The sequence below is a fragment of the Physella acuta genome, unplaced genomic scaffold (genome assembly GCF_028476545.2).
Source record: "Physella acuta isolate Inbredline_101_S28 unplaced genomic scaffold, ASM2847654v3 ptg002120l, whole genome shotgun sequence".
NCBI classification, from domain to species: Eukaryota; Metazoa; Mollusca; class Gastropoda; family Physidae; genus Physella; species Physella acuta.
This window is the reverse complement of record NW_026733621.1, coordinates 25,952-38,072: the sequence shown is the minus strand read 5'-3', so window position 1 is coordinate 38,072 and position 12,121 is coordinate 25,952. Positions and strand designations below refer to the sequence as shown.

Genomic DNA, 12,121 nt, shown 5'->3' with positions numbered 1-12,121 from the left:
TACTTGTTTATAAGGGATTAAGGTAATGAGGAGTTTATTTTTGGTACTTAAGACTTAATACTCCACATGGGTATTGGGTTTGGATTAGGTTTTGGATTAGGTATCGATGAATAGTTACTAGAGCAATGACGTGGTGTTTTTTTTTATTGTTTTCTGGTGCCAGTTTACAATTGTTTTAGTTCTCTTTAGTATCACATTGTGATTTGGGTCAGATATCTTGATGGTTGATGTTGTTGGTGTGATAGATTGGTGGTTGATGATGTTGGTTTGATAGATTGGTGGTTGATGATGTTGGTTTGATAGATTGGTGGTTGATGATGTTGGTTTGATAGATTGGTGGTTGATGATGTTGGTTTGATAGATTGGTGGTTGATGATGTTGGTTTGATAGATTGGTGGTTGATGATGTTGGTTTGATAGATTGGTGGTTGATGATGTTGGTTTGATAGATTGGTGGTTGATGATGTTGGTTTGATAGATTGGTGGTTGATGATGTTCGTTTGATAGATTGGTGGTTGATGATGTAGGTGATGATTGCTGGTTGATGATGTAGGTGACGATTGCTGGTTGATGATGTTGGTTTGATAGATTGGTGGTTGATGATGTAGGTGATGATTGGTGGTTGATGATGTAGGTGATGATTGGTGGTTGATGATGTTGGTTTGATAGATTGGTGGTTGATGATGTTGGTTTGATAGATTGGTAGTTGATGATGTTGGTTTGATAGATTGGTGGTTGATGATGTTGGTTTGATAGATTGGTAGTTGATGATGTTTTTTTGACGGTTTGTTTATGTTGGTATAATTGTTTAAACTGTTTCGGCGTTTGTTGGTGGTGACGTGAACACGGTGAAGGCTGCCAACTGAACATATGACGACATTAAACGGCATTGCATGTCGCCGTTGACAGTTTACGTGAGTGGTTATGACGCGCGTGCTTTAATGTGATGAACGTTCGACCCCAACCCTTCTAAACTTCTCACCATGGTGTGTTCATATTTCTTATGACCTAACAATGGGCGGCGGTTGGTACACATCACTTTCTCGTGTCATTGGATTGTGAAATGTTTGAAAATATTCGTGTTTACAGTAGCTGCAGATAATATTTGATTGAAAAAGTTGGGGTTTTACAATAATTCTAAAATAACGCAATGCTGATTGCAATAAATTTAGACAGTTTTTATTTTTAATCAGACACAGAATTTCTAATTTTCGCTTTTAAATTAATTGGGCAGAGCATTTGTTCTGTTCAGCTATTTTTTTCTTGTAATTTGTTTCTGTTTTGTTCTATTGTTGCTATTTCTTTTGTCTTTTGTTTTGGTTAACACTAGTCAAGTTGTGTTTGACGCCAGTAAAGTTGTGTTTAATGCCAATTAAGTTGTGTTTAACGCCAATAAAGTAGTGTCTTATGCCAGTAAAGTAGTGTCTAATGCCATTTAAGTTGTGTCTAATGTCAGTAAATTTGTGTCTAATATCAGTAAAGTTGTGTTTAATGCCAATAAAGTTGTGTTTAACGCCAATAAAGTAGTGTCTTATGCCAATAAAGTTGTGTTTAACGCCAATAAAGTTGTGTCTTATGCCAGTAAAGTTCTGTCTAATGTCAGTAAAGTTCTGTCTAATGTCAGTAAAGTTGTGTTTAATGCCAGTAAAGTAGTGTCTAATGCCAGTAAAGTTCTGTCTAATGCCAGTAAAGTAGTGTCTAATGCCAGTAAAGTTCTGTCTAATGCCAGTAAAGTTCTGTCTAATGCCAGTAAAGTTCTGTCTAATGCCAGTAAAGTAGTGTCTAGTGCGAGTAAAGTAGTGTCTAATGCCAGTAAAGTGTCCAAAGGCTCTAAGGTTCTGTAACTGCAACAATCCGCCATGAGGTTTTTCGTACCGCCTGGATGGATGGCGTTGTTACTGAAATAGCCATATCAACAGAAAGTGATATTTCAACGCCAAGGGTAGGTCCGGATGCCTTTGGGTTTGACTGCTCTGTCTCTACCTGGACTATATTCTGTACCTTTGTCTACCCTTGGCGTTGAAATATCACTTTCTGTGTATTGCTGTCTCGTACCGTCTAGTATGTTCTATCAGATATCCTACCTTGTTTTAACTTGTGCCCTAACTTAACTCAGCCTTATTTTTTATTTAACTTTAGTGCTGACATAACCAAAATTTTTATTGAAATAACCATCTTTGATCCAACTATCTTTAATTCTCTAACTCCTCCCATGATAACCCCCATTTTGTGTCTGTTCCCCCTGGCCAGCCCACATCAAACTTCTCTCCCTTTAGCTGGCGGCCCTTTCATTCCTCGTCACCCTCCACATCTGTGGTTAAAAGTAATTTGTCATCACACCCAGCTAGTACCATCTCCATTGATACCATCCTTTCATGGTGGTGTCTTTTTTAGAACGGAAACCCAAGTTGAAATAAACTCCTTCTGGGAATAGAGCTCGCGGCGTCCGTGTATTAAGACTATGTTCATTCAACTTCGAAATTGGAAAATTCCGGTGTAGCTTTTTGACTTTCTGGGTTCTCTATTAGTAAGGTCTCAGTACTTCACTAACTTTGTTTACGCTCTGTCCTTTTATTTTATTTTGTTACGTTGCTATATTTAGAAAAAAAAGTTAAAGTTAACAACGACTTTAAAAGTTGTCTTGTTTTAAAATGTAGCCTTTTTTAGAGGATTGAAAGCGATGCATTGTTTGTATGATCTCCGTCGAGTGCTGTAGTTGTATGATTACTAGATACAAATGAAAGTCACCAGTTCTAAATTATTAAAGCGTGTGTCTCCTTCATTAGTTGGCGACCCGCGTATCTCACGGGTAATTAGCGAGCCACTAGCGATTAGTGAGGAGTGTAAAACGTCCTTCACACCAGCTAGAGGTCCTGGTTTGGGCAACTAAAAAAATACTCAACTGTTACCAAAAAGTTGTCTGTTTAAAAAAAAGGTTAATGGTATTTTATTAACTGTCGCCCAGTCCCCACCCCCAATATAGATCTACATCCCATGTGCAGTTGATATCGTGTCAGTGAGTTTGTACTTAGTTCGACAGTTCTTCTGTTTCTGCCCAGCCATTAATATCGTCCACATAAAGCAAGTCAGTGAATGTCTTGGTGACAGGCCTCTCCTGGTTTCCTCATACTTCTTCCATTAGCATTTCTTAGGAAGATATTGAAGGTTAGAAGGTTGGAGGCTAGAAGATCGAGACATCGTGGCCTCCCCCGGCTGTTGTTTTAAACCATTCTCCTCTACTAATGTCGAGGTAGACTTCCCTTAGTGCTTGGTTATATGGGTTGTCTATTACCTTAGTCTGATTTTTATTCAAGTTGTGTCCCCTCACGATGGCCTCAAGTGAACATATCATCTCATCATCATCTCTTCACGTTCATGTCCAAGACATGGGGCAGATAAAGTAGAGCTCATCTGTTTTAGTGACATCGGCATACAAGGAAATAATGTGATCAGCACTATGCCCAGCCGCCTTTGTTCACTAACGTGAGTTAGATACCCATCTGAGCTGGGTGGGTTCGAACTCGAGACTTCCGGGTTCTTAGTCTAGTGCTCTACGCTAGGTTACGCTGTCCCCGAAGCTGCAAACCATCAAGTCCACCAAAGGTCTGATTCTACCAGATGTCCCTGACAATGTTGACTAACATCAGTTGACAGCTGTGTTCTTGTCGTCTGGGTAAAAGATGCGTGAACTTTGACCTAAGTGGTGAGAGAAAGCAGACCAGCTCGGGTAATGGAATCAGATGGGGGATGGTTGGGATGGGGGAGGCATTGGGTGGCCGAGCCTGGACTCTAATGTCGTGGCCGGAGGGCTGTTTGCTTGTACGGTGCCAAATGAGACTTGAAGTCTGATGGCCGTGCTTCAAAGTTCGTCTAGCGGTAAAAGCTCTGGTGGTCTTTTTCATAGATTTCAAAGTTTTCATTTCCATCTAGGTGGGGTTTTTCATAGCATATCTCATCATCTTTTTGTGCCCAAGACACATGGGGCAGATGAACTAGTGTTCATCTGTTTCAGAGACCTTAGCGTATGAAGGGATAGTATGGTCCGCACTATGACCACCCGGCTTGATTTCCTTAACGTGAGTGAGGTACTCATCAGAATTGGGTGTCCTGCAGTCACTAGACCGAACATAGATCCGAACTCGAGACTTGAACTCTAGACCTTCAGACTAACAGTCAAACGCTCTACCATTCGACTACACCGTACCCTTATAACCAATCTTCGTGGGTTTTTTCATATCAGTTGAGTGCGGCTATCATCTTAATTCTTTAAACGACTTGATCACCTAACCCTGTCTTATATTTTGGTTTTAGGATCCAGTCCTTATATGGCTTATACTTGCCACGTGCTTACCTTTTTAGAAGGGTCGGGGTGGTAGAGTATCCGATTGCTAACCAGCTAGTCTCGAGTTTGGCTTCCTAGCATATTTAAAAAAAAACTGATATTGTAGAAATCTATCAATTAGTGATGTAATAATTTATAAATGTTACAGTAGGAGTGTTATTCATGCATAATTCCATCTGCAATGTTCTGTTTGCTAACTCAGTTTGAAGAAATGTTTTTGTTGTTTTAATGACTTCCATGGCAATCTTCTAATTCAATTAATTAAAATTTAGCTAATTTAAAATTTATTAGGTTAATTCGTCGTTGATTTTACATTTTTAAAACTAAAAGCATTTCACTCAATAATTTTCATAAAGTCTGAGATTTAATGATAATTGTAATGTGGTTAAGCTATTATAAAGCTAGTGATTTGTGATTTGATTTTAACTTATTATAAAATCCCCAAAATATTTTGACAACTCAATTGTCTTAATGAAACACCCACGAAGCGAAGATAAAAACAAATCACCAACACAAGATAATACAGATCAGCTGATTGGCAGCCCATTCATTTGTTTCACATTCGGTAGGCCGGCGAACATTAACTTTAATTTAGCAGCTCTGATTGGTTGGCTATTTTTAGAGCGGTGGGTGTCATGTATGTGTGTGTGTGTGTGTGGCTCCGTTTGTAAATTAAACACTGTCTGAACATTTGGCTATTGATAGTGCCATTAATCCCGATAGTACACATTCGGTTATTGACCGCTAATGAAGATATCCTTCCATTGACCTCTAATGATGTCCGTTTATTAACCTTTAATGGAGACGTCCGTTTATTGATCGCTAATGATGTCCAGTTAATGACCGGTTGGGGTAAATAGCCTAATGCGTCCATCGTCATGTTGTTGTTTTTTGTGGGTGGGGAAGGGAGGTTATGATGGTTTAAAATTAGGCGGGGGTGGGGGTGTTTCTATTTTTAGACGTGTGGAGGTGGCAATTGGTTTATCTGGAGACATTCACGCCGATTGTAAGGAAACCACAGTTTTGTGTATCATTCGCCACAAAACACTTTTCAGCCTGACTTAGGAACCACGAAAACTTAAGAGATAATCTAATGACTGTGACATTTACCTACAGGTGTGGAGCATGGACAACATGATCTGTTAAACTAACGACTGTGATGTTTAACCGTTAAACTAACGACTGATGTTTAACCGTTAAACTAACGACTGTGATATTTAACTGTTAAACTAACGACTGTGACATTTACCTACAGGTGTGGAGCATGGACAACATGATCTGTTAAACTAACGACTGTGATGTTCAACCGTTAAACCAACGACTGTGATGTTCAACCGTTAAACCAACGACTGTGATGTTTAACCGTTAAACTAACGACTGTGACATTTACCTACAGGTGTGGAGCATGGACAACATGATCTGCACACAGACGCTAGTCCGGCACCAGGGCAGTGTGGCGTGTCTCGCCGTCTCCAGGGGTCGCATCTTCTCAGGGGCTGTGGACAGCACGGTCAAGGTGAGTCACGTGACTTTATACGGGTGTTTGTTGTTCCCGATGTTGGGGGGCGGGGGTATTGTTCATAGATGACGTCACACAGATTTTGCAGATTCCCTTCCTTCCCAATTGTCAATCGTCACAAAACTCCCCCCCCCCCCCTGTATTAACGTCATACTTCTGCCTCCTATCCCCAACAAACATACTGGACCTTGGTCAGGATATCAAGTTGACCACGGTATGGGCATGCATCTTGGCCAAACTGGGCTTAAACTCTTCTAACTATAAGTAGACACTCGTCTGATGAAAACACGAAGATGCTAAGACCTCGATCGCCCTTACTTTTGTAAGACCAAAGCCATGCTAAAGAATATTGAAGAGGTGACTGACCTCTCTGCTATTGTACAAGGAGGCCATAGTGTGAGCATACAAACCCAGGAAGGCGGGGGTTAAAGGTCACTTATATTCTGCTCGGCAATTTGATAGAGCTGAATGATTAGATTAGGACGTGTGGGAGGGGGGGGGGGGCATGGCGAGTGGGTGGGGTTGTAAAAAATGGAAGTCTTTCTTGTACACGGGATGATTGTCCGTGTTGATTTTTTTTTTCTTGTCATCGGGCGTTTTTTAGTTCATTTGAAATCGATGAAAGAGGAAACAAAAAATAACTTGCTTGTATAGAAGCTGTTGTGTGTAAAGCTCGAAAATATCCCGACATCTCAAGCCGTTGTCTTTACCGACTAACCTTAAACCTAACACAACCAGTGTTTCTTCCAGTTTTTTTTCTCCGGGGGGGGGGGGGGGGCGGTAGACTTTCTTCGGGGGGGGGGGGGGGGGGGGGGGCGGACACTGTTAAAAATATATATTTTCTATATAAATTATATAAATTTCATTTCGTTTCGTTCGGGGGGGGGGGGGGGGCAAAGCCCCTCCCCCCCCCCCCCCCCCCCGAAGAGATGCCTGGAAGAAACTCTGAACATAACCGTCGTGTAACCAAATCACGTGATTCTAATTTTTTCATATCCCAACACATCCGGTTGTGGTCTCTAACACTAGCATAAAAAAATAACACTGAAGACTAGCCGACATATAACCAAATCACGTGACCCTTACAAACACGGAAGACAAAAAAATAAAGTGGGTTTTAAAAGTAACGAAAACTCCTAGGTTGTGTGCAGTGCCGGCGCCAGGTTATTTAGCGTCCTAGACAAAACTTATTAAAACGCCCACACAAATTAATTACTAAAACATATGTATAAGAAACTAATTAATTAAAAGTGACATTAATTTATTACATACACGTTATACACGTAATAAGTAGACACAAAATTGAAATTTTACGTGCCTCTTTCGTCTCTAAAGTTTGTGCTAATTCTCTCATTCCAGTTTGCAAGCGTAATGAAATTTTTATTGAAATTGTTGCTAAGTGCACGAGTCTACTTTGTACTTTACGAGATAGCCTCCCCTCCCTCCCCCCTTAGAAAATTTTAAGTGTTTCCACCCCCCCCCCCCCCCCCCCCCCCCCCGCCACCCCCATCGCTTTCCGGCAGAAAAAAGTCTGGAAAAAACACTGAATCAAAAAAAGTTCTTGTAGTGTTGGGCTATCTGCAGTCCTCCCAAGGTGAGTTCCAAAACGGAACTTACATGTTTTAAGCTTGACTGTCTTTAGTTATAATTGTAAAATGTCTATATTGTGTGATTATGTAACGATTTTGTTTTTGTTTTTGAAAAATAAAAGTTATAAATAATATAGATTCCAGCCTAAAATTGTTATATATGAATCCTTTAGGAGAGGGTGAAAAATATAAAAAGACAATTAATTAGACGTTTCATTTACGACTAAGACTGTATGTCTACTAACATTAAGTATTGCCAGGGGCGTAGCGAGGGGGGGCGGGGGTGCGGACCGCACCGGGTGACACAATTTAGGGGAGTGACACCAAGGCAAAAAATAGCAAAATATAAAAAGACAAACTTCTTGGGATGGGGGGGGGGGGGGGGGGCTGCAAATCAAAAACTTGAGGGGAGGGGGTGCAAATCGAAAATTTGAAAGTTTGTCCCCGGGAAGGGTCGCTACGCCTCTAGGGGGGTGACACCATTAAGTGCCGCACCGGGTGACACCCGACCTCGCTACGCCACTGAGTATTGCAATCTATAACGGCTACGGATGTATTTGTTTTTCAACTTGATAATGCTTAAAATACCTACCAAACTATTTTGTTTAGAACTTATGCCCTACATAATTTTTGCAACAGCAAATAATAACTTAAAGTTTTATTTATATGTAAGCGGTCAACCTAAGGTGCTGGAATTTGAAATGAATGTAAAGTTTAGCAACGAATTATCTCCCATTTAAAATCCAAATACTAAAATTTTCTTTAAGGGAAATAACTTGCACAAGAGTAGCTAAATTAATCCAGTGTAACTAAGACATGCTAGAAAAACACAATCAAACGCTTTAAATTTCATTACGTAATAATTATAATAAATCTTTTATATCAGCTATGTAACCTTTTAAAAACAATGTATTTCACTTATTGAATACTTAACTGTAGATTTCCTTTGAAAGTCTGAAAATGATAGTTTTATTATAACATACTTCTATTCAATTTTAATGACATACGCTATTTGGTATTCATGTCTCATAATGATATAAAATTTTGGATCCCCTAAATAAAAGGACGCCTTTCAACAATCAAACACGGGTAGGGTAACTGTTTTATTCATTACTAGAATTATTGATTAAATATGAAAACATTATAATTTGAAAAAAACAAAGTTTACGGTTAGTTATAAATTCCATCCCATTTAATATTATATTTTAATACCTTCAGAGTGGTTATATAGAGTCCTAAAAAAACTTAAGATTTTTTCAACTAGAGAACGCCTACCTTTCTTTGTAGTGTGTTCCGTCCTGAATTGAAATAATCTAACTTACGATAAACTCGACTACTCGATATTCTCCTCTCAACATTCACAACACATATCAAACTTCGATATCTAAACATAAACTAGAAAGACTCGATGATCCAGAACTACGACACCAACTCGCTTAACTTTACCAAGCTCTACAAACGGTAATCCCAATCAACAATGATTTAACCGGATCTACTACTACACTTTAACACTCAATATGATTCGATACCTTAATACCACAAAAATCAATACTCCCGAACTCCAGAACTACGATACTTCATCACTTGCATTCTCATTTCTCTATTACCTATCAGATTCCACTAGATCTTCAACTGCAAAACAGCCAAATATAAAAATACGATACTTTAACACTTCGATACTTTATACCTACGAACCATATCAGCAACAGCCTTCCGCCGTTACTCCCTAATCTAAACGATTCATCAAAACTTACCAAACAAGTAATTACAAAACTCTGTACACCAGGACAGATTTCTAATTCAAATCAGAGAAAACGAGACTTAAAAGCCCTATAAAAATTAAATAACCGTTTGAAATGTTCGAAATTTAAACAACGAACTTATTTTATCGTTTTCTACATCAATTATGTGACACCAAATTAAAAAGGCAAAGTAACTGGTAAAAAGCGCCCCGACTTTTCCAAATTAGGGATGTGGAGTTGCATTTTTTCCATCGCGAATAAATATAGGCCTATATAGACCTAATTTTTGGGTGGGGGCGCCAAATTGATAGTTCGTCCTGGGTGCCGAAATAGATCGCTACTCCTTTATAAAAGTTATTAATTATTAGGTACTTTTTAATAATAGCGATTAAACATTTTGCGCCCCACTATGGATGGCGCCCTAGGCGACCGCCGAGTTCGCCTTATCGGTAGCGCCGGCCCTGGTTGTGTGTTGGGGGGGGGGGGGGTAGGGGGGGGGGATAATTACTTATGAACGGTAGTTTACCAAACCAATTTACTAACCGCTTAACCTAGTGTTTCTTTGACTACCGGGTACTAAGAAATACTCAGCTTAGCAGCACATTTGTCAAGACATAAACCTCAAAACTTTATTTACTTCTTTCATTGGCTGCATGTTTACATAAGAATACTTGTTACATAATATGAGAAATATACATGATTTTTTTTCTAGATTTTAGAACTAGGCCAGCTATACATGTTATTTATGTCTACAACTCTATCATACTACCACGTGACAATCTCCATTTCCTCTTTTCTACACAGGTGTGGCAGTAAGGACAGGTGCCTGGTCATGTGACTTTGTTACGAGAACAATTTGTTCTAACTTTGTTTTCTAGAACACCAAGGGCAGCTTTGGATTAGTACTTTGTTCTACCCATTTGTTACTAGTACAACGTGTTTATTGATTAGTACTTTAGTTACTTCTGTGTATGTTGATTAGTACGATAGCGATTTCCCAGCAATATGTTGACTGGTACTATGGATATGTTTAAAAAAAACATGTCGATTATTACCATACATATGCAACAACACCATATGATGACTAATAAAAAAGCAACATATTGCTGGACAACTAGCCTGTGTTGGTGGTACATTACCCCCCCCCCTCCTGTATAAGATAAAATACTCAGATAAGCATGCATGTAGGGTAGCAGATAATCATTTCCAGAGATTAATTAGATTTGTTAGACTGATTAGACTAGAATCAGAGATTGATTAGACTAGTCTCACAAAAGAAACTGCTTTACTTTAAACCTTGCTGATAAAATGAAGCATCTTTGTATTTACCTTTTTTATGAGGACTGTGGGTCTGAACTAATTAGGTAACACATCCAAGAAGGTTTAGAATTGTTCACCTTTCTGTGGATGGTTGAGTGCTGTGTTGTCCTGTTGTTCAGGTCTAATACTGGCTGGACTCACAATTAGGTGGCTAATGTGATTACCACAATCAGGTAGCTGATGTGATGACCACAATCAGGTAGCTAATGTGATACCTGTGTGGTTTTGTTGTTTTACTGGCTTGATCTTACACTTAGGACTTCTCTGTGATCAAATGACCCTTGTTCTTGTTCATGCTGATACCTTATTTTTAAATTTAAAATGGTGTTTTAGAATTGTTTAAGACATTTTTTACAAGTCTATTTATAATCTGTTCACTTTACGACAGCTGTTGCCTTATACACTGGTTGTTTTATCGTTGTTAACTTGACATACATTTGTTTAGAGCTGGCTTGGTCAACAGTATACCACAGGGCAAGGACGTTTTTCAATAAGCAAACTGACATGAAGTCTCTTATATAGTCAACTGTGACATGAAGTCTCTTATATAGCCAACTGTGACATTAAGTCTCTTATATAGCCAACTGTGACATTAAGTCTCTTATATAGCCAACTGTGACATTAAGTCTCTTATATAGCCAACTGTGACATTAAGTCTCTTATATAGCCAACTGTGACATTAAGTCTCTTATATAGCCAACTGTGACATTCAGTCTCTTATATAGCCAACTGTGACATTAAGTCTCTTATATAGCCAACTGTGACATTAAGTCTCTTATATAGCCAACTGTGACATTAAGTCTCTTATATAGCCAACTGTGACATTCAGTCTCTTATATAGCCAACTGTGACATTAAGTCTCTTATATAGCCAACTGTGACATGAAGTCTCTTATATAGCCAACTGTGACATTAAGTCTCTTATATAGCCAACTGTGACATTAAGTCTCTTACATAGCCAACTGTGACATTAAATCTCTTATATAGCCAACTGTGAAATTAAGTCTCTTATATAGCCAACTGTGACATTAAGTCTCTTATGTAGCCAACTGTGACATTAAGTCTCTTATATAGCCAACTGTGACATTAAGTATCTTATGTAGCCAACTGTGACATTAAGTCTCTTATGTAGCCAACTGTGACATGAAGTCTCTTATATAGCCAACTGTGACATTAAGTATCTTATGTAGCCAACTGTGACATTAAGTCTCTTATATAGCCAACTGTGACATTAAGTCTCTTATATAGCCAACTGTGACATTAAGTATCTTATGTAGTCAACTGTGACATTAAGTCTCTTATATAGCCAACTGTGACATGAAGGCTCTTATATAGCCAACTGTGACATTAAATCTCTTATATAGCCAACAGTGACATTAAATCTCTTATATAGCCAACTGTGACATGAAGTCTCTTATATAGCCAACTGTGACATTAAGTCTCTTATATAGCCAACTGTGACATTAAGTCTCTTATATAGACAACTGTGACATTAAGTCTCTTATATAGCCAACTGTGACATTAAATCTCTTATATAGCCAACTGTGACATTAAATTTCTTATATAGCCAACTGTGACATGAAGTCTCTTATATAGCCAACTGTGACATGA

At 38.7% G+C, this 12,121-nt stretch overlaps 1 protein-coding gene across 4 annotated transcripts in view; it reads left to right on the top strand.

Moving 5' to 3' along the window:
• LOC131932256 (E3 ubiquitin-protein ligase TRAF7) overlaps positions 1-11,444 on the top strand; it is a 36,884-nt gene extending 25,440 nt beyond the window's left edge. For all 4 annotated transcript variants that reach the window (XM_059289119.1, XM_059289115.1, XM_059289117.1 and 1 more), the window contains 2 exons: positions 5,738-5,857; positions 9,996-11,444. In XM_059289119.1, coding sequence (XP_059145102.1) covers positions 5,738-5,857; positions 9,996-10,007 — 132 coding nt within the window. In that variant the 3' untranslated portion in view covers positions 10,008-11,444. The remainder of the gene's footprint in view (positions 1-5,737; positions 5,858-9,995) is intronic.
• The last annotated feature ends 677 nt before the right edge of the window (positions 11,445-12,121 follow it).